Source organism: Ursus maritimus, unplaced genomic scaffold (assembly GCF_017311325.1).
Source record: "Ursus maritimus isolate PB19 unplaced genomic scaffold, ASM1731132v1 scaffold_25, whole genome shotgun sequence".
NCBI lineage: Eukaryota > Metazoa > Chordata > Mammalia > Carnivora > Ursidae > Ursus > Ursus maritimus.
This window is the reverse complement of record NW_024425008.1, coordinates 31,700,562-31,723,660: the sequence shown is the minus strand read 5'-3', so window position 1 is coordinate 31,723,660 and position 23,099 is coordinate 31,700,562. Positions and strand designations below refer to the sequence as shown.

Here is a 23,099-nt window from a genome sequence, read left to right as displayed (position 1 = left end):
CCGGTGCGGCCCTCCTTCCCCCGCGGAGAGCTCGGGGCCAGGGCCGGGAGACCCCGCCGCCCTCCCCGCCTGCCCCAGGGACGAGCCGTGCGGTTGCGGAGAGGTGGGAGGCTGGAGCCTGCTGAGGTCATTTCCTGTGCCTCTCCCCGAGGCGCCCGAGGAGCCGCGCCAGCGCTCGGCCTTTAAGGAGCGGGCGGGGAGGAGGGGGCGCGGCGCGGCGCTGAATGGGGTGCCGCGAGGCCCGGCTCGGCTTCGTGCGGCCAGCCCGCGGGCACCGCGCCCGGCCCCCGCCCCGCCTCGCCCCGCCTCGCCCCGCCCCGCCCACCGCGACCCCTGCAGCCGCCGAGCGGAGACCCGGCGGCCGCCGCGGAGTCGGGCTAGAAGGACGCAAGGTCAGCGGCGGGGCGCGCGCGGAGGGCGCCCGGGGCCGGGTGGGCGGCGGGAGCGCCGGCGAGCTGGCGGGAGGTGAGCGGCCGCGCGCGCCCCGCGGGCAGGGACGGGCTCGGGGGTGTGCGCCCGCCCGGAGGGCTTTGGCCGGGTGGAGAGGACCGGGTTTCTGCGGCCGTGAGGCGATTCCGGAGCAGGTGCCTCCCCACCTGGCGTTGGGGGCGCTGGCCGCCGCGGTTGGGCTCGGGGCACCCGCGGCGCGCGGCGGGGAGTCCCCTTCCTGGGGAGGAGCGGGAGTTTGGGACCGGCTGGAGCCAGTTGCCCCCGGGAAGGGCCCTCGGGCGCACTTGCAGGCTTTCCTCCGCGTTGCCGGGGCGCCCGCTCGCTTCCCCCCTCCCGCTCTCCTCGCCGACTGCCTCAGGTAATCTCTTCTGTGATTTCTCGGTGGTTCTTTTAGGGATTCTGTTGGGTCAGCATCGGCTCCTAGAGGCAGGTCAGCCAAGCAGAAAAGAAAACAAGTGGGGCACTGAGTGACAAGCAGGAGCTTTGTGTCCTGCGAGCCTTAGAGAGGACTCTGTCACCAGGGACCAGGGAGCCTTAATGGGGGTGGCAGGGCGGTGGAGACCTGCACTTGAGAGTAGAATCCGCTCCCTGCGGGATTTCTCCCTGCCAGGACATCCCTGTAAGCTTTTACTGTGAGTCCGTCTCATAAAACTCTTTGGGACAGAGCCTTCGTTTCAGGTAAAACTTATACTCGAAAGATCAGTTTAATAACAATTTCACCGGAAAAGTCGTTTCCTTCAGCAGGCTTTTTGGACTGTCTTCTGTGCCAGACTCTGTGTATGGTAATGTCACTTAACACTTCATAGAACTAGTGTTTCTAGTGTTTCTGCGTGCTATTATCCCCATTTTACAGAGGAGGAAACAGACTCGGAAGAATTGTGATTTACCCAAGGTCATATAGCTAAAAAGTGGAAGAGGCAAAACTCAAACCCAAGCCTCCTAAATTCCAAATGTGGGGTGCATCGTCAGCCCACCTCCCCTCCCATAGGCTGCTGAGGGGACCTGCTTAGAGCTGGGTGATGGTGGGGGACACCCTGTGGCCTCAGACTCATGGAGCCTAACAGCTGAGTTGAGAAAATGTGGTGCCGCTCTGCGCTCTTCAGGAGTCAGCAGCTGCGGGGAAGAAGCTTGTGCCTCCTCCTCGGCTCCCCCATGGTGCACTGCTCCTTCTGTCCTTCTCTCTGTGAGGCTGTGTATCCGCGTGGGGAACTCTGGGCTCCTTATGGTTTGAAGAGTGCTTTGTACCTGCTGATGTTAAGGTGTGACGATTCCCGCACTCCCGATCCGGGTGAGTTCACAGCAGGCTGGTGTGGAGCCACCAGCCTGCGTTCTCCGGAGAGTCAGCTGAGCGCTCTCTCCCTTCTGTCACATTCAGAACTGACCTCCTCCACGGGGAAACAGGCACTGGTTGCTGCCTGGTGTATGAATTCACATAGTCTTGGGGAAGGCAGTTTGGACTATTTGGCCATTTTAAAATGTCTGTCACTTAACCCTACAATTCCGTTTCCGGGACTTTATCCTTCAGATATACTCCGATGCATGTGAAATGACGTATTTGTGTTGCAACATTGTTTGTTTTAGCAGAAGGTTTCAAACAACCCAAACGTCTGTCAGTAAGGGACTCTTAAATAAAATCGTGTAATGCCTACAGAGTAGAATACAATACAGCTGTTAAAAAGCATGGAGGGAAGACAGGTCAGGTATGTATGCTGATACAGGAAGATCTCTGTTATAGGTTAAGTACAGGGTGTGTAGCGGGCCACCATTTGTGTTTGTGTACGTGCACGCAACCTCTCTATGAAAGCTTGTGTCTGCACTGGATATCTCTGAAAGACATAAAACCCCATAACACAGTTGCCTCTGGGGAGAACTGTGGCTGAGGTACAGGGGTGGGAAGAAGCCTTGGTACCGTATACTCTTGTTCAGTATTCAAAAGTAAAGAGGTAAAATAATTTTTAAAAATCCCCTGACCATTCTGAGGTGGATCCGGTAATGTATCTTTGGGCCACATGGCCCTGGTGGTTTGCCTTTTCATTGTTGGAAGTAGCTATCATTATTGAGTGCTTACTGTGTGCCAGGCTTTTGTAATATCTCCTTAATTCTCAAAAAAATAAGACCTAGTATGGTCTATGAAATTTCCATTTTTTTAAAGATTTATTTATTTGAGAGAGAGGGAGCCCGTGCAAGTGGGGGGGGGGGAAGGGGCAGAGGGAGAGAATCTTCACACTGGCTCTCAGATGAGAACGGAGCCCAGACGGATGTGGGGCTCAGTCTCAGGACCCATAAGATCATGACCTGAGCCAAAACCAAGAGTCGGATGCTTAACCGACTAAGCCACCCAGGTGCCCCTGAAATTGCCATTTTTGAAGGTCAAAAAAAAAGGCTAAATGGTTGATAATTCCATGTGATTCAACCTAATATTATTGCCCTCCTCTTCAAATATTACTGCTCTCAGTTTCAAAATGGCGATGAGGCTCAGGGAGGTTAAGCAAACGGTTTAAGGTTACAAGATTAATTAGTGCCAGGGCCAGTACTCAAACCCAGGCTTGTTTGGTGCCAGAAGGCGGGATCTTAAGTACTACACTCTGCTGTTTCTCTTTCCTGGTTTTGTTCTCAAAGGATGCTATTCCTGATTGTCCTAGTCCCTTCTGGTATTTAGATCCCCCAAGGCTGGAACATGCTTACGTTTTCCTGTCTCTTCCAACATTGTGAAATGTGCTGCTCAGCACCCAAGAGTAAAACGCATATTGTTGGCTTGATCAGACGACAAGGTATGGGCAGAGAGAGCTATGCCACCTGTGTCCACTCCCCCTCCCCCAGCTCCATCCTCAGAAAGGGGGCACAAAGCTCTTCCTTTCCCACAGATGGGCAGGTGGTCAGCCTAGTCTAGCACTTTTAGAAGATGGTGGTAACCCATCACTAGCAAGTGGAAATCACAAAAGGTGCTCACACTCAGGGAGTGAACCATAGTGAGGTGACATGGGAGAGCCCCGGGGGAACTGTACTCAGAGTCCCTGTTACCTTGGGAAGCCTCCTGCAGTGACCTCTGACCTCTTTGTTTTAGGGTCGTGTATTGGCTGGTCCTCTTTGCAGGGAAGTTCCAGGATATACAGACTATAGACCTGAGTCTTGCAAGCCATGGGATCTTTATTCATCTTTATGTCCCCAGCGTTGCACATAGGAATCACTTCACAAAAGTTGGTTGGATTAAATTTAATCTCAGCATCTTGTCAATTGCGGGTCCAATCCCTACACTTGCCAAAGCCATCCCAGGTCAGGTCTGTGTTTTCTCTGAGAGTCTGAGGTCACCTAACGACTCTGTGTGGCCCCTTTTCATCACCCATCTTAAGCACAGCCCCTGCCTCTGAGGCATACTCCACCACCCTCCGTGGCTGGGTCAGTTCAGGCTCCCGGAGGACTTAGGGAGTTCCAGAGCAGTGCTACAGGCTGTGTGGTCGTTTGTCACCTGCTAAGCAGTTTAGCACACTGGGCACTAGTAGAAATCAAGAGAAGTGGGTTTCACAAGAGTGGCATGAGTTGATCCTTGTAGCTGGGGGGAGGGCACATGGGGGCCTACTGTACTGTTCTCCCTACTTCTTGTGTGTATTTGAAACTTTCCAGAATAAAACATGAACAGTCGTACTGGGTTTTGTCCCTTCTCTCATCCCCCATCTGTTTTGCCATTGATGTTCTGTATCGGGCTGGCCGGGTAGCATGTGACTGCTCCACCACCACTGAAGCGTCTGCGTGGAAGGAGGATGTTCTGTATGTGGGGAGATTGGGATTCTTGGCCCAGCTCTGATACTACTTAGCTCTGTGTCTCAAGCCACAGATGTGATGGGTTTTCTCATCTGTTCATGGTGAATAATATCACTTGTCCTACATCTCAGGGATTTTGAGAGGATAAGGAGAGAAATCACGCCTTCACAGTGCTTTGGAAAGTGAAAAACCATCCTGTAAATTCTTTTCTACTCATTTCTGCACATCTTTACGGGAGGTACAAGTGTGAGGTGACTTAGCAGGTGAAGTTCAATTTACTGGGATTTTGCCTTCACATCTCATGTTTTATAGCTGCTGCGGCAACCACCTGCTTCTGTCGGAAGGGCCTCTGGGTCACGTGCTTGGCAGCAGGCACCTTGCTCCAGTTCCCTCTTCAAAGCCCCTAGCTCTTCTCACATGCTGAGACAAGCCTAGCACAGGGCCAGCCCCCTCGCTGCATTCCCAGGGCAGGGAGAGGCTTTCGCAGAACACTTGATCTGTTAAAAAATGTGATGTCATAAGATGCTTGATTGGGAAAGGACTCCCTGCAGTCTGCGTATAATTTCAGATACCAGGGCTAGGCAGAGGCCAATGATGTGTTTTATTTCCAGAGCTCCTGGAGATTTTGATGACTTGGTTTTCCACTGTCCTCATGGAACTGGAGCTGTAGCTTTGACAGTCAATAAGAGGGAATTAAGATTCACCAAACTCTTTCAATGCCCCCAAAAGTATTAAGTTTCCCCTGCCCCTTGGTTTTACTTGGGTGTTTTTACTGCTAATTCTTAGCCCTGAGCTAGGTTGCAAGACTCCCAGGTTCTACTTTCAGATCTGCCACTTTTTTCTTATCTTTTCTTTTTTCTGTGAGGAAAAGCAAAATCCCTTTAAAGGACAAAGCAAATCAAACACGATGAAGCCTCCTGGCCTTCTTTGGGGGCCCTACAAGGTTCTGTTTTGTCTTTTCAGCTGTGATCTTAGCTCAGAGAAGGTCATGTTTTGTTTTTGTCTTTTGTCTTCCTGCCCGTTCCAGTCGGTCCCAGTCTTTTGAGGTGGGGATTGCTGGGAGGTCACAATGTCCGGATTGTTCAGGATGACAGTCCCGGGAGAGCAGGGCTGAGGTCATGTGTCCAGCATTCTGAGCTGCCCAGAACCCAAAGATTAGACACCAGAACCGTCAGTGTTTAATTGTGGGGCTTTCTCTACAGGTCTACTGACACTGTTTTTTTAAATAAAAAGTCAGGACAGATGATAAACGTCTGTGCTTAGGGAGGTTATGGTGTCAGAATGTTTGAGACCAGGTTGCCCTGGAAAATCTTGAATATAGGTTCACTTTAGTGCCCAGGTTCCTGAAAGATCCCATAAAATATCTCTCTCATTCTTAACAATCCAGCTCACTCTTTGTAAAATCGGAATACTTTCTGGTTTCTGGATGGGTAAAGAGCACAGTTGCTCAGAGCAGGGACTTTGGAACAAGAATCCCAGCCCCACTACTTACTAGCTCTAGAACTTTCTGTGTAGCCTCTCAGTTCCTTGGTGTCCTCGTGTGAGAGGACCTCGTGCAAGATGCCCTCACCTTGTGTTATGTATTGTCATGAGGATTAAAGAGGCCACACATGCCTGGCATATAATAAGAACCCAATAAATGATGGCTATTTATGGTATGGTAGAAAGATGCTTATGAAAGTCAAATGTGAGGTGGTCAATCCATGGAGGACAGGCTCACTGGTCACCAAGGTAGCATTCAGCAACAGTGCAGGACGTGACTGGGTTTCCTGAGGCCATGTGACTCCTGAGGAAGGGAAAAGGGATTTAAATAAAAAAAAAATTTATTACAGAAAATTCTAGGCATTTATTCAAGTAGAGAAACCAGTATAAAGAACTCCCAAGTGCCCATCACCTAACTTCAGAACTTATCAGCAATTTGATAAATCTTACTTCATGTATCTCCTCCCCACACCACGGCTAGCCCCTTACCATGAGGTTTTAAAGCATATATCCCAGACGTTATATCATTTCACCTGTAAGTCATATGTATCTCTGACCAATCACTTTGTAAAAATATTATCAACCTAAAAAATTAAAAGTCATTCCTTAGAAATCACCTAATACTTGGTTTGGGACAGACCAAATTTATGCTTGTTGGCAAGTATCACTGTTGTTAGCAGGGGCAGGAGGGGGGTTATTTAAAAAGTCCTGGTGACAGATATGTCTTTCAGCCCATCTCTCTTCTGTGTTCACTCTGCTGTGTCCTCTTCCGCATTTTCTCATCCCCAACCTAGTTTGTCTTCTCTAAAATTTGTCCAGGAGACATCGGGTACATTTCCCTGTCTGGGCATATTATGGGTGTCTACTTGATTTGTTCTGAATTTGTATGATTGTTTTCCAGAAATTTGTGGCATCCTCCAGAGGCTACAGCAAAATGTCTACCAACATTTTGTTTGCCTTTTAAAACTTAAAGAATCTGTTCCAAAAGAGGATGATTCGATGACAACTGACAGAATCCCAACTAAATAGAAAATTGTCAAGGAAACTCAAAGCATTACATTTTCATTCCGTTTTTTCTCATCAAAAATCTGTATAGGTGGGGGCATCTGGCTGGCTCAGTCGGTGGAACGTGTGACTCTTGATCTCAGGGTCTCAAGTTCAAGCCCCACTTTGGGCGTGGTGACTACTTGGAAGGGAGGGAGGAAGGGAGAAAGGAAGAAGGAAAGAAGGAAAGGAAAGAAGGATGGATGGATTTCTAATTATTAAATAAATAAATAAATAAAATCTATATAGGTGTACTAGAATCAGTACTAAACGGGAAACCAGGGTTCTGCCTCCAGTTACCTCTGTGATCTCAGATGAATCTGTCACTCACTTTAAGCCTCCCCTAAACATCATCCCCCCTATCCCTCCCCCATAGCCTACCCCACTTTCCTCCTCCCATTTACCTGCACATTGATTAGCAATTGTGAGTACATGGTAATTTTGCAATTAGACTTTCCTAAGAGTTCCTTGGAAAACTCAAAGTTCAAGGGACCTCTTTTATTTACCTTTGTATCTCCAGTGCCTAGAACAGTGTCTGGCATATAAATGTTTGTTGAATGGATACATATTTGTGGAAATATGGAATGGAAAATTGAATGAAAAACATATGAGGACCTACTTTCTACTGCTTTAAAAATGAGACTAGGTTCTCCTTACCGTTTCTCAGATTTTGTAATTTCCTGAGTTTGCTCAGTTCACTTACGATGGAACGGGACACACTGAGCTAAGAAAAGTGACCATGGCAATGACTCACTCACCTCCCCCAGCCCTGTTTTCTCTGCCCTCCTCCTCACAACTTACTGATCTTCTCCTCTCGCTGTGTGCTGGTTCCCAGGCATCCCTGGAATAGCCAGAAGCTGACTCCATCATGGCGGAACTCAAGGTGGAGACCCGCGCAGGCGTGGATTGGCAGAAGCGCTGCCTCGCCCTGGAAACCCAGCTCTTCCGCTTCCGCCTGCAGGCCAGCAAGATCAGGGAGCTGTTGGCCGACAAGGTGAGTCCTGGAGAGCTGACTAACCTCCCTGCAGAGGTCAATGTCAGATAGGGCCAGAGTTAGAGAGGGAGAGTTGGGGAAGGAGAACTTTCTTTCTGCTGCTTTTTTTTTTTTTTGAGGTACTAATTAATTTTTAATTGATGTATATTTGACATATAACATTATATAATTTAAGGCACACTGCATATTAATCTGATATATATTATAATATGGTTGCCTTTGTAGTGGTAATTAGCACTTCTGTCCCATTATGTAATTGTCTTTTCTTTTTAGTGGTTGGAATAATGAAGTTCCAGTTTCCTAGCAAGTTTGATGATTGTAATGCAGCGTTATTGTCTGTATTCACCATACTGTGTATTTAGGTCCCTAGGGCTTATTTACTACTCATTGCAGAAAGGTGAACTTTTAATAAGATACTTTCCACACATGCAAAATGAAACCCTGGGTATTTTTTTTTTTTTAAGTCCAAAATCAAAACAGTTTACTAAGCTGTCATCTTGCATTCTTTCCTGCTCCAGAGAGATGATAGAAATCTTCTTGGTCCCCCATTACCTCTTGGGTCAACTGTGGCTGTAGTGGAGGTTCAATTAGTCCCTTAATACTTCCTTTTCAGCGTGGGCAAGGAAGGTGTTTTAGGGGGGAAGAGGGAAAATCCCCACCCTGCTGTCACCCTCTATTAGGCATAGGAGCTATGGAAGGTGGCCAGGTTTCCTGGTGATAAGGACATAGGTTTTGGAGCCAGAGCCACCTGACTCTGCCACTTACCAGCTGTGTGACCCTGGCACGTCCCTTCACCTCTCAGGCAGGTACACAAATGTCTGCCTTTCAGTTATTTTGAGAATTGTGTCAGGTCCCATATATAAAGGTTGTGGCATGGAATAGGTCTTAAATGGGAATGATTATTGTCTTTATAGGCTTGGGTGGGCTGGTCTGGGAAACTGACCACCATTTGTAATGTTTCTCTGGGACGATGCATTCTAAACAGCTGACTTTCAGAAGCGTTTTGGAGCATAACCTATCTGGAGAGTAGAGACCTGTACTTTATGTATGTATGTATATATATTAGTATCTTAATTGAATCAACTCTTTTCTTTCTAGTTTTGTTTACATCATCCATCTTCTTAGCCAACTCTTCATTCATAGTACAAAAGTAATATTCAGTCCACCCCTCTCCAAGTAATGTCAAAGTCTGGTTAGTAAAGCATGAGGAAACGGCCTGTTTTATTGATAGCGCCACAGCCTGGAGTCTAGGAAGACAAGTTGTTGGCACCTGCCTGAACTAGAGCTTGTGAACTTTGGGTCTGTTGGCATTGACATCTCCTCATTCAGCTTTTGCAGAACAGAGACCGGCAGGGTTCCTGTGGCTGTGGTTCAGGTGCTAAGAGAAAGGGTACAATGCAGTCACCTCAGGAAAAGGGAAGCAGGCCTTCGATAGTGGTTCTCAAAGGCTGGTCCTGGGGCCACCCAAGCCAGAAACCTGGAGTGCTTATTAAGCATGTACGTTCTTGGCCCCACCCCAGTCCTCCTGGTCCAAGTCTCCTGGGGTGCTGCTCATAATCTGCATGTTTTATAGGCTCCCAGAAATTAGGTTCGTACACTGTAAAGTTTGAGAACCTTGCCTGAGGCTATGTTACTGGGGGAGGTGTGGGAGGGAAGGAAAGGGTAAGTAGGGTCTCCCAGCTGGTTTAAAACACATCTCAGAGGAAAGAGACTTCTGTTCCTAGTGATAGGGACCACAAACAACCTTTAAAAAAAAGACTGCTATGAAACACCTAGAAATACTGGATTAAATATTTAAAATATCCTCCTCGGTGCAGAGCCACATGCTGAAGAAAACAGGAGGAATCCTCAGCGGGCAAAACGAGGAGGAGAGACCTAAGTGGTACTCAACTCGGGCTGCTCAGTGGGACGGGCTGTGTGACTGGCCTCCCTGTAGTAATGAGAGGTTTGAGGTTGAATCTGTGGAGACAGAGATGAGGTCTGGCCTGTTGGAAGCTGGAGCTGAAACTGAAACCGTCATATAAAGTCGTACTTTACCGTAAATAAAAAGGTAGACAAGGAGGGGCGCCTGGGTGGCGCAGTCGTTAAGTGTCTGCCTTCGGCTCAGGGCATGATCCCAGCATTCTGGGATCCAGCTCCACATCAGGCTCCTCCGCTGGGAGCCTGCTTCTTCCTCTCCCACTCCCCCCTGCTTGTGTTCCCTCTCTCGCTGGCTGTCTCTTTCTGTCAAATAAATAAATAAAATCTTTAAAAAAAAAAAAAAAAGGTAGACAAGGTAAAGAAAATCACCTACCAACACAGGGAAATGACAGAACAGCTTCTCATGCTTAGCCGAGGCTCTGGGCCGAAAAAAAACAAAAGAAAGCCAAAGAAAAGTACTCCCTGAGAGTCTGATGATGGTATTGGTTTAGCATTAGAATTTATACTATTTGTGTGGATTAGGAACCCTCAGTTCTGGGCCAGTGATACCCCTCGGAGACCTCATAGGAATAGACACAGACCCTCTCTGGAGAAACAAGACCTCAGCCCAGATGATGTGGAATCCTTACATTATCCCATAGTAAACTCATAGTAAAGATGAATATATGATCCAGAATGACTAAATGCTTGAGAGAATACTCTGTCCTGAGTTGGAGTCCACATACACAACACGATCCCACAAGAACTTCGAATAAAGAACTGTTGGCAAGACACCATAAAATAAATGAGTTCAAAATTATTGAAGATGTAATGAAGTAATTGAACATCTGAGATAAGAACAAGACACTATCCAAAAAGATCACGTAGACTGGAAAAAGAACCAAATAGAACTGCTAGAAGTAAAACATGTCTTCATTGAAATTAAATGTTCAACAGATAGATCAAACATTAGATAAGGCACCATTGAGACAATCTTAATGAGCGTAAAGATGGGCCTGAGGAAACCGTCCTGAATGCAGCACAGGGAGAGAAAGGGCCAGAGGCTGAGACATGGATGCGAGAATGATGAGATGCTATAAGGTCCCAGAAGTGGAGGACAGGGTGAAGGAGAGACAGTACTCAGAGAGAGAATGGTTTAAAAATTCCCAAACTTGATGAAAGATGTGAAGCCTCAGATTTGCGAAGCAGAATGAATCTAGGCAGCATGCATTTCTTAAAAGTCTGTGCTGACCGTATTAGCTGGGTTATAGTTTGGCTGCCATAAGACGTGAGGGGTATAGTCCAAGGGTGGTGTCTGCTGCGTGCTTGGAGAGGGCTCCCATGATGGCCACATTCCGACCCCTTCCGTCTACGTATATGACCTGGAGCTTCCATTCATTGCTTCCGCTCATATCCCATTAGCCAAAACTTATTCTTGTGGTTGTTCCCGGCGGCAGGGAAGATTGGAAAGTGTAGTCTTTATTCTGGATAACGATGGGCTCTGTTAAAAGTTGGAGGCTTTGATTTGTGTGAGAAAGAAGGGGAGAACAGATACTGGGGAACAAGTTGCGGTCTTTAAGCCTGGAGTTTAAGTCTAGAATGATGATACATAGAAATAGAGTATAGAACTTTCAAACCAGTAGAGTAGGGAAATGGACTAAAGTCTATGAAATAGAGACGAGGAAGAAAAAGAAGAGTATTAAAAAAAAAGGGGGGGGTGAATAGAAGGCACAAAATGCAATGGTAGAAATAAATCCAGACGTCTTAGTCACAGGACACATATGTAAGAATGTCTTGTCACATACAAGAATGTAGCATTGCTGTATGAAAAATTGGAAATGTCCTAAATGTCTCTCAACAGGGAAGTGGGTAAACATACTGAGTGTCTTTGTACAATGGAATACTACATTGCAGGTAAAAGTGAGTCAGGTGATCTACGTGTATAAACCTCAAACACCAGCACTGAGCAAGAGAGATCAGGAGGATGTGTAGAGAACAATATGGTTTATATAAAGTTTTAGAACCTACAAGATGGTCTATCTGTTGATTAGGGGTGTGTGCAAATGAGGTAAATTGTAAACACACCCAAGTGTGGGGTAGATGCTTAAAGTGAAAATGGGGAGTAAGCTGGGGCTTTGCCTCTCTGTAGTGGCCCGTTTCTTAAAGATGTAGGAAGCAGATAGGACAGAAATTAAGATTTGATAAAGCTGAATGGCAGATACGTGTTGTAAAATATTATTCTCCATGTGTTTCCTGAAATATTTCATAATAAAAAAATGGCTCAAAGTACCTTCCTCCCCTGTTCCCCAGGGTCCTTAAACACATCAGCAAACACCTTCTCTCTCCATAGCCTCTTGGGTCTAAGTAGGTTGAAGTTTTGTAAGATCGGCCCCGTCTTCTCTTCCAGGCTGCCTTTGATTGTCATGTAGCTGGAATGCCCTCCCATAAAAAGGTTAGGGGCTCAGAGTGTGACTTGGGTAAAGAAAGGGGAAGCATGTAGACACAGGGCAGAAGAGACTGGGTGCAGGGGGAAGAAGGTAGAGAAAGAAATCTTGACTAGGGATCACAGGCTAGAAGAATTAAGGAAGAGTACTAGGACATTAGCCCAACACCAGGCCTCTTGGCAGGAAACCTTAAAAGCCATAAACACCATGTTGCGCAATGTCAGGGCTGTGCCTGTCACCTGCAACCATCCCCAAACCCACAGGACAGGTTCAACAATTCACTTAGAGATTTTCCTCAGTACGTCAAGGTAAGTTTCAGATCACGGGAAGAGATGACTCAGGTTTCTCAAGAGAGCTCATGCTGGGGCCAAGCCCCGGTCCTGTCTGTCACTGCTCCCAGAACTTACTAGCTAATCATCACCAGTACCCACCTACGGCGGGTGAGCCAGGTCAGCTAGGTCCCTCTGACCAGCCTCTCACTCTCCTGCCGGCCCGTGGGCATTGCACCGCCTGGATGACTGATGGCTGCTCACTCGCTCCTGGCTGTGGTGCAGGGCTGGCCAAGCCTGGGTGCTTCCCAGGGGACCGGCCTTTCCTGGGCTCAGATACTGCCCACTGGCTGCGAAGGCTTGGAAACATGCCCTTCCTCCTTCCCCACCCCACAGCCTACTCATACCCGCCTCCCTCTTGCAGAATTGCCATTCTGGACGTGGAACGATCTGTGCTAAGCACTATTTTTTTTTTAAAAGAAAAGATGTCAAGGTTACCACATAATCTCTCACCTAAGGGTGAGGGAGGGGAAGGGAGAGGAAGCAGTATTAGACCTTTTTCTGCTGTTACACCTCGCCAGGCCTGCTGTGCCGTTGCCATGGACACCCAGACTGCCAGGACCATGCACTGTGGAGCCAGGTGATTTGTGGGTGCACTTTCTGTCCAGTACAGGAGTCGAGGGAATGGCTGATGCCGTAGAGTTCACATCTTGCTCTGCTCCCTGGGAGCCGTCCCATCCCCCACCAACCTCCCCGCCGGCTCTGTTCCTTGCTGTGCTGAAGAAGTCACAAAGGCTGTTCAGATCAGTTTAAAACTTGATACTGGGCGCCTGGTGGCTCAGTCGGTTAGGCATCTGCCTTCGGCTCAGGTCATGATCTGATCTCAGGGTCCTTGGATCAAGTCCCACATTAGGCTCCCTGCTCAGCAGGGAGACTGCTTCTCCCTCTGCCCATCCCCCCACTCGTGCTCGTTCTCTCCTTCCCTCTCTTATGCAAAAATAAATAAAAATCTTAAAAAAAAAAAAACCTTGATACTGTTCTAGGAGGGTCTAGAGATGGATATGAAAGTCCCTTGGATTTTTTTCTTTCCGGCTAAACTTGTGCTTCATTTACCCCATCAGAAAAGTGGGAGTGTAGTAACGTCCGCAGGTGAGCCATCCACAGTAGGAATGACCATGATGAATACATTGCATCAATATTAGAACTAACACATTTTAAACTTTTTATTTATTTACTCTCTATCTGCTTCCAAAAGGGATTTGAATGGATTTATTGAAAAGAAGAAGTAATGTAATGAAACATCTCTCATTTTTTAGCTTGAATATTTTTCACTGAAGCAGCTTTTTCCCCAGACCCATTCCAGTAGGATTGTGTGCACTTCCTCTTTTCTGGAATTTCTTACTAGCTCCACCAACCAAGATTTTGAAATGCAGTAACTCAGTTTTACATTTATATACCAAAAATGTGTAGTTTTAGACTCTTTTGTTTTTGAACACATAAATGGTTCCGTTCAGTCCCCTTAAACAACAGAACAATGACTGTTGCTCTTGCCCCCTCAGACCACGGACTCTACAGAGACGGCAATTCTCTGTAGGCATCAGCTTCTAAACGTACGGGTAGGACACAGAAGCTAGAAAAACAGATCCTTACATACCTCAGAATTTACAAAAAGGCCAGGTACCTTGAAAGGAGAGTACTGGGGCTGTCAGGACTAGTTGGAAATATGTCAAAGTCTGCATAAAGTCATCAGAATTGGCCTTAGCTGACAGATCCAATTTGCTTTGGGAGCAGATACCTTCTAGAACTTCTATTCACTGTGTATGAGCGTGTGTATGGGGGGGGGGCTTCTTAATCTCCCAACTACCTATTTTTAATAGGGTCCACTGTAGTATTTTTCTGGAACCTTAGTATTGATAGGGCTCTGTACCCCTTTGAAGCCATTCGAGAAGCTCTATGCTGATGCGGGCTTGGCCCCATGATGTATCCCAGAAGCTTTGCTATGCTTTGCATCCTGTGGCCAGGCTAGTGTTTTCTAGAGTGTGGTCTGTGGGCCTCCTGCATCGGGATCCCCTGAGATTTTTCTTTCCAAGCACATTCCTGGGTCCATGCCTCAGGCTTGCTAATTAAAACCCTCTGTGGGCAAGGCCCAGGAATCTGCCTCGAGTAAGCTCCATGTGGGTCCTTACACCCGACATTGAGATATGCAGGCATGAACTCTCTCCACGGCCTCACCTCAGCCTCATTCGGTTGTCCTTCTAGTGGACATCTTGAGCCTGATGTGCCCCACAGGAGCAGGGGAACCCACAGATAACACTCAGAGCTCTTTCTTTCCTGCCTTTTCTGTAGTCAGACACCAGGGCAGCCCCACGGTGCCGTATTTTATGTATTTGGGACTAAGTGTAGGATTTGAATTAAACGAAAGATCTAGTTCAAACAAACAAACAATGAAGTTGAAAACCATTGCCTTTGATAACAGAGTCAGAACCATTTAATAGCTAAAATTGAGGGTTGCTACTCAGATGCTTGCAGGTAACTTACGTAAGTGAGACAGGTGGGCTCTGGGAAGAATTCAGGGGAACGTGCTAGAGCTGGAGGAGGAAGCCAGTTGTTGCCATAAGAAAGTGGAACCCTAGCATGTCCAGATCTTCTGAGTTTTCAAGGGAAGCTGGAAGCCAGGGGTTGTATGTGGCATCTCCGTTTTTACGTGACATGCGAGATTTGGATGTGAGAGGCACAGTGGCTGACAGCGCAGTATGCTCTGGAGCCAGCCCTCCTGGGTGTGAACCTGGCTCCGCCTCTAGCCATGTGGCCTGGTAGCGAGGTTCTGCAGCCCCTCCGCCTCGGTTTCCTGTCTACGCAGCAATAATGGTACCTGCTCCTTCCTACTGGGGTGAAGATTAAATGAATCAACACGTGCAAAGTGCTTAAACCAGTGCCAGACACACAGCAAGTGGCCTTGTTTAGTTCTACCTGTGTCAGCTCAATGCCCCGAACACTGTAGGTCTTACAAGACACCCTGTCGGCTAGAGCTGGCAGCCCCAGGCTTGAAGCCATTCTTGCTGCAGGTGGATCATAGCTGGGACAACCGTATAATTTATCGTCTAACCCAGGACACTCTGGAGGGAGAAAAGAAGGCTCTGTTAGTAATTATTGTGGGACAACAGGGGAGCACCAGACTGTCCCAGGCAAACTGGTCTCCCTGGTCCTCCATGTCATCTCTGTCTGTGAAAAGCCAACAAGTAACTTACTGTCAACTTCTCCGTAAGGGCCACGTCGTGTACCCGAGCTTTACATGAGGCACCTCGTGTTAATCCTCCCAGCAACCCTAGAAGGTGGAGACTCATTACCCTTTTCTTCCTGGTGAGGAAACTGAGGCCCAGTGCAGTTAAGGACTGTGGCAGAGCCTGTCAGATTCAAGCCTTAGTGCTTCCCTGTACCAGTCTCTCCAGTGGATGCGCAGCAATGCTAAGAATGTTGAGCCCCCTTTTCAAAGGACAGCTGAGCCCCAGCAGGGCTGCGCTCAGGCCACAGCTCAGCTTGCGGGACTGTGCTGGGAGCTCATGAGAGCGCCCACTGCAGCCGCTGCCCTGGGGCTGCCGTTTCACAGCGTTGTGAGTGTAACCAGGAGCTGTGGACGTGGGGATTAAGTACCGGGTTGGCACGAAGCGCGTGTCATCAGGTTGCTGTGGCCAGTGCCAAGGCCCCTGATTTATGAGTCTCATGTGTGGGTCACAGCTGGTGAGAGTGGGTCCGCCTCAAGAGTCGTCCGCCTGAACCCGACACCACCCTGGCCGGCGCATCACCCCAGGCACACAGACTAAAAGGACAGCTGAGGACACGGTCCTAGGGAACCCACTGAGAAGAGAAATAGAACCCAAACCAGGGCTGGCGCCGTATGCCCATGTACAGAACAGTCTGCCATCGTGAAAATTATTGATGCTGGTGTTAAATGAAGTTCGAAAACTCTAAAAATGACCTTCCGGCACAGACACTCCTGGAGTACCCCGGGGGCAGTGGAGAAAATGTGCTTTCGTAAAAAGAGAGAGATGGTGTTAAAAAATACTCTTTTCAAACAAGGATGGCAGGATGTTGGTAATTGTTGGACCATAGTGATGGATACGTGGATGGTTGTTACACTCTTCTCAAAAACGTGCCAGATGTTCAACATGTTTTCAGTGTTCAGAAATTAGTTTTAGGGGGCGCCTGGGTGGCACAGTGGTTAAGCGTCTGCCTTCGGCTCAGGGCGTGATCCCGGGGTTATGGGATCGAGCCCCACATCAGGCTCCTCCGCTATGAGCCTGCTTCTTCCTCTCCCACTCCTCCTGCTTGTGTTCCCTCTCTCGCTGGCTGTCTCTATCTCTGTCGAATAAATAAATAAAATCTTAAAAAAAAAAAAAAAAGAAATTAGTTTTAGAGGAAAAAAGATACCCCAGCATAAAGGCGAATACCAAATGCTTTGAGCTTCAAGTGTCCCTGCCAGGAAGATGAGAACAGCTGGAGGTTCGGCAGCAATTTGGGGATCCTGTGGCTGCCAGTCCAGGCTGGGAGGAGACCCCAGGGTCTGGAAGGTGCCTTCCGTTCCATTTGCTTTAGTGATAGCATATGTAAAGGGATGTCTAGTAGTAAAATCTTGAGGGGGACAAACGCTCACCAGTTATAGGGATAGCTGCCCAGAGCAATAAAAACTCTACATAGTTGGGGGGAGGGGTATAGGCTGACACATAGCGGTGGCCCTCAGTGACCAGGTTAGTACTCTGTAACTCACCCTCCTTTGGTACCAGACCTGACTGGGCCCATCAGGCCCATAACAGAATGATTTGCGGCCCTGACCAGTGTCATTGACCGCTAAGTGGAAATGCCCAGCTGGGCGGTAGGACTCGAATACAATTCTGTTCTTCACTCTGCCTTGGTTTCTCCATCCATAAAATAGGAAGACAAGTTTTTCTATCAGAAGAAGCTTGAAAATGTCAGACAGTTGTTACAGAAGGTTATGAATATGAGTGATCATTTCCTGTGGAAATCCTATGTCTATGGTGCCGCTCAAGGTTGGACCTATCCTATGGTTGAGCTGAAGGTTAATCTAGGAAACTTATCAGGAATCCAAAGCCTTCCTATTCAGTATTTCATTGTATTTTTATTTATGTATTTTTATTTTTTTAAGTAACCTCTATACCCAGTGTGGGGCTCAAACTCATGACCCCAAGATCAAGAGTCAGATGCTGTCCCAACTGAACCAGCCAGGTCCCCCTCATTGTATTCTTTAAAAAATTAAATGCTTCCGGGGCGCCTGGGTGGTATAGTTGGTTAAGCGTACAACTCTTAGTTTCAGCTCAGGGTCGAGAGATGGAGCCCTATATTGGGCTCCGTGCCGAGCGTGGAGTCTATTTGAGCTTCTCTCTCTGCCTCTCATTCTACCCCTCCTGCTTGTGCATGTGCTCCCTCTCTTTCAAATAAACAAATAAATCTTATTTAATAAAATGTAAATGCTCACAGCAACTGTATTAGAGATATTTCTAAGGTGGGCTAGAACTCTAACTCTGTCTAGCTTAAGCAAATGGAATTAATTTGGAGGATCCTGGGGCAGCTCACGGAACTGGAAGAATGACCTAACAGTCATGACTTGATGAAGTTTGTGCACACTCTCCCATGCAGCCCCCTGGTTCTTGTCTCTGGTCTCCTGATCCCAGATGTCAGATTCCTGGGGACAGAGAACCTGATGGGCTCAGTCAGGTCTGGTACCAAAGGGGGGTGAGTTATAGAGTACTAACCTGGTCACTGAGGGCCACTGCTATGTGTCGGCCTATACCCCTCCCCGCAACTATGTAGAGTTCTTATTGCTCTGGGCAGCTACCCCTGTAACTGTAATATCAGTCTATGCTATGCTGTTACCTTCCCTGTAGCTGTTTGAAGGTCAGGGGATTCCTGTAACACAGGCTCCAGGACTGTTTGATTTTGGAAAGGCCATCTGGCTCTAGCTGATGTCCGTGTCTGGCTGGCACCAACCTGCCCTCTCAGGCTTGAGTGAAGAGGTTCCATCATGATGATGAAACCCAGGAGAGGAAGGAAAGAAGAGCTGCAGGCACCCTTGGCCTGAGCGCATGAATGCCCCTCAGCGGTGGTCCTGTCCACTGGGAGCCCATGGGACATTTTTGTCCCATGGGTTGTAAATCTTGAGTTTTACTTGGGATCCTCAGATCCTTTCATAGGGAATGTGTGCTGAAAGCATCTGTATCTCCCCAGCCCCAAGAAGGAAAAAAGTGGGTGAGGAAAGGCTGGCCTGAGAAAAGAGGTGCCAGGTTCTTGAACATGAACTCCTCCCAGGGAGCCCTCCTTTCACCAGGCTGGGGGGCTCCTTCTTCTGCATCCTTGAGTCAAGAAGGGACGGCAGAATTGCAGTTAAGCAGATGAGCGATTGGGAAAGAAGGGATTCATTGCTTAGTTCGCTGCTAAGTATCAAGCCAGGGTCCAGGCCAAAAAAAGAAGGTTGAGTAGCTGGAGAAAAGGCCAGATCTGCAGAGCTGAGGTGGGAGAGGCTGGACTGGAGCTGGGAAGGTGAGAGCCGTCCAGCCTCATGGAGGACAAGGCTGGGCTATTCTGCCTCTAGTGTAGGTTTAAGGCATACATGTTGTCTTAGGGCAAGGCAGGGTGAGGAGGGAAGCGGGTGGCTCGTGACAGGAGAGTCGGATGTGTGCCTGCTTCCTCAGAGCCTCTGTGTGATGATGTCCACGGGGCAACACACGGCTGGCCCGGCCCTGCCATCCAGCCCACACTCCTCACCGGGAGCTTGTGAAGGTGCAGAGGCGCCGGGCGGGGTGGGGGGGGGCTTGTGAGCATCGCCTTAGCCTTCAGCTTAGAGCTGGTCCCTGATGAGCCTCCGTGTGTAAGAACATTGGTCCCTGTGCTGGCCAATTGGCATAAAATTCCAGAATTGCTGAGATCCTCAGACCTGAATGACACATCTATACTGCAAGATAGAATTTTTAAAAATGTGTCCTGAGCCTTTCTATTTAAGATTAAAGAAATCAAATAAGGTGATGCCTGTTAATGCCTTTGGTAGTCAGAGATGTCCTTGATAAGGGATAAATATTTGTCCCCAGCCAGTGAGCTGTCCTTGGGTGGGAAGGAACATTCTCTTACTGCTGACATAATGGGGGCTCCTGTGGGAGCATGTTCTGTGCCAGGTACGTGGCGAGCAGTGGCAGGGCCCTGCCTGTGACTTGGTGCTGAGGAGACGGAGGGCTGAGGGCAGCAGTGCCTCATGAAGAATGTTCCTGCTACCTGCCTAGGTACCCCATGCACGGGAGAGAGAACTAGGCTTTTATTCGCTCAGCAGAGAGGACAGCGGCTCTAGGCTCTTCACCTGCCCCATAAATTCAGGATAACGGAGCAGAGGGGTGCCATGAAAATCTTTGCCCTGACACCCCTGAGCCACCCTTGAGTTGAGCAGTTTAAGCCTGGCCTGTGTGGAGTGTCTGCACAATTTGCTCACATTGCCCTGATGCCATGGTCGTAGCGGGGACACCCTACCTATATTTGTCCTTCCTCTCTGGTTGAGCAGATGCAGGAGCTGGAGCAGAGGCTGCTGGAGGCAGAGCAGAGGGCAGAGAACGCGGAGACCCAGGTAACCAGGGCGGGGGATGGGCAGGACTGTGCAGTGGAAGTGGCTGGTGCCTTTCCCTGATCCTTCCCAGGGACGCACACAGACACACTCATCACCCTCACCAGCTCCCCATGGGGACACGGAGGAGTCACGTGCCAGTTCTTCTGAACAAATTAATTCAGGTGCTTGGAGCTCTCTTTAGGCACGAAGGAGTCTTTGGGGGTTCGTGCATGAGCAGGTGGCTGGATTAGTCCAAATAGGCCAAGTTATGCCGAGGTAACTGGTCTCAGCAGCTTATACCGTTCAGTTTGCATTCGTGGTACCTCTCCATTGAGGGTTAGCTGGGGATTCTGCTTCCCACAATGGAGCTCTCCATCTTCTGCCTGGACCCTCTGGAACAGGCAGCCTCCTTGGTTGCCAAGGCAGGGAGAGAGCTCTTAAATACCTCAGCCCAGAAATGGTGAGTCACTTCACTTGGACCCATTGGCTGGAGTGAATTCCATGGCCATCTAGCTACGAGGGGGTTGGGGCAGAGCGAGAAGCACGGGGACAGTCATGAGCAGCAGATATCTCTGCCACAGTGAAGTTGAAGCAGTTTGTCCTGCCCACCTTGTTCCTGTTGGGGCCCCCAGAGTGAGATGGCCTGGTACCCAACCGTTTCTTCCTTGTCAAGTCCTTAGTTTGCCCAGAGGAGGCTTTTAACAAATGGTTATGGAATTTATTGGCTCCAACTGTTCTGGGTGAGGGCTCTGCCTGGGAATCGTGGGCTGGGCATCAGGAAGGGTCACACACACATGCCAACCCTATGTGACGATGGTGCTTTTAAGGTGGGTGTGATGGAGGAGAAGGTAAAACTGTCCAATCTGAAGAATGTGGACTCAGCAGGCAGCCTGCACCGGAAGTACCAAGAATTGCTGAAAGCCATGCAATGCAAAGATGAGCTCATCGGCCAGCTGGAGGCACAGCTGGAGAAGCAGGTAAGGGCTGACATGCCGCGCAGCACCATTGCCCCCTGCAATTGAACAGCATGCCTCTGCTTGAGCCCTCCACTGGTGGGGAGCTCACTCCCTCATGCAACTGTTCTTTCACATGGAGAGTCAACTGTTAGAAGATATGTTAGGAGCCAGGCAGGGGATGTAGTGGGGAGAGGACCATATAGGCAGACAGATCTGGGTTTGAATCCCCCCCCGCCAACACCTACTGCTCTCTGGCAAGTAAGTCACGGATTCTCATTTTACCCAGCTGTAAGGGAGGGGTTATAATACACCACGGGGCTGTCCAGAGAGTGAACGCAGGTCATCTGTGTATAGTACCAGACATGAGGTTGGTGTTTGGTAAGGAGAGCCTGTCCTCCTCCACCCTGGCCTTGTGGCCTGCCAGCGTAGTATCAGAGCAGCACGGAGCTGGACCGTGAGCCTTGGTCAGCAAGTTGGCCAGACTTCCTCAGTGGACCCGATTAGGCAGACACATGGGTGCCCAGGAGAGGCCATGCCCCACCTTCCAGCTTCGTTAGCCCTTTTGCTCTGGAGAGGGTATCTGAAACATCACTCTGCCAGTTCCCTGTGCCCGGCCTCCTCCCCTTTACAATCCCATTAACTTCATCCGAACTCTGTCCCTTCCTCTGCCCTCGGCCTCACCTACCCATTATCCTAGTGCCAGAGCACCTTCGTTTCCCACAAACCACCTCACAGTGTGGCCAGATGACTTTTAATTTTCTGCATGTGAATTCTCCATGAGGTGCCAGCTGGTCCTAGGAGTATTTTCCCACCATCGTTGGCAAACTTGTTTATCATCCATCAGCATTCACTGAACATATCCGTTGTGTGATTGCCTTTGTATGCTCTGGGGCACCCAGCGTGTGTTCCTGAAAAATCATTGGAAAATACAACGTCGACCCATGAAATCTCTAGTCAGTTATTCATTGACTTTGGAGATACCTTACCTCCTTTTTTGAGTGGTTCACAGAAGTGGCAGCATCTGGGGATTCGTGGGCAAAATGATTCCTGCTAAAGCTTAGATCCAAAAAAAAAAATCATTTTCCAATAATAAAAGGTCAGAATAGAAAGAATGCTGTTCTGCAAGTCAGTAGGCCTGGCTTTAGTTCCAGCTGTGCTCCCCACACTGATGGAGGCAAGCCACGTCACCCTCCGGGCCTCCGTTTCCGCAGCCATATACAGAGGCTATCAGACAAGGTCAGGGGTTGGCAGACTTGTTCTGTAAAGGGCCACAGATACATACTTTCGGCTTTGCAGGCCATGTGGCCTCTGTTGCAACTCTTCAGCTCTGCCATTGTATCAGGAAAGTAGCCCTAGACAATACATAAGTAATAGGCATGGCTGTGTTGCAGTATGGCTTTATTTATAAAAATAGGTGGGGTGGGGGAGAGGAACCAGATGGAAGGCTGGGTGGTGGCCAGTTTGCAAACCCCTTCAACTGGTTAACCTTAAGGTCCTTCCAGTATTCACTGCGAATATTTCTTGTGTGTCAAAGGACAGCATTCCATTTTCATTTTGTTTATTTAGCCCTGATTTGTGGACACTTAGGTTATGTCCAGTTGTGAGTTTTTTGCTTAATCAACTAATATTGCAGCTAACGATTCGTAAGCCAGTGGTTTGTCAGGTCAGCGGTATATGCATTTAAAACGTTGACAGATATTATCAAATTGCTGCCCCAAAAGGCTTTGTCAGTTTCTAGAACAGGGGCTGTTTTCCAACAGCCTTGACAATTTGGGATAATATCAAACTTTTAAATTGTGTTAGTCTGATAGAGGAAAACAATGTCTGACTTTTTATGTGCATTTTTAAAATTGCAGTTGGGTCGAACAGCTTTTCATGGGTTCCTTTCCCTTTATTTCTCTTTCTGTTGACTTCCTGTTCATATTCTTTTTGCGTGTATTTATTGGTTTGTTCGTTTCAAATTAGCCCTCTTTATTTAAGTCTTTTGTGTTGTAAATCATCCCCCAGTTGGTCTTTTGATTTTAGGGGAACTTTTGTTTGTCATATAGTGATTTATAGTGATGGTATAGATTCATTAGTCTTTTTCTTCATGGCTTTGGGGTGTGTATCATACTGAGGAAGACTTTTCCCACTTTAAGAATATTTTTTAAATTCATAAGCGAATTTCTTTTTTTCCGTTGCCCCCCCCCGTTGTTTGATATT

At 48.3% G+C, this 23,099-nt stretch overlaps 1 protein-coding gene across 1 annotated transcript in view; it reads left to right on the top strand.

Moving 5' to 3' along the window:
* Window positions 1–7,566: 7,566 nt before the first annotated feature.
* PLEKHH1 (pleckstrin homology, MyTH4 and FERM domain containing H1) overlaps window positions 7,567–23,099 on the top strand; it is a 40,226-nt gene continuing 24,693 nt past the window's right edge. The window contains exons 1-3 of the mRNA XM_040641752.1: window positions 7,567–7,729; window positions 19,900–19,962; window positions 20,769–20,918. Coding sequence (XP_040497686.1) covers window positions 7,604–7,729; window positions 19,900–19,962; window positions 20,769–20,918 — 339 coding nt within the window. The 5' untranslated portion in view covers window positions 7,567–7,603. The remainder of the gene's footprint in view (window positions 7,730–19,899; window positions 19,963–20,768; window positions 20,919–23,099) is intronic.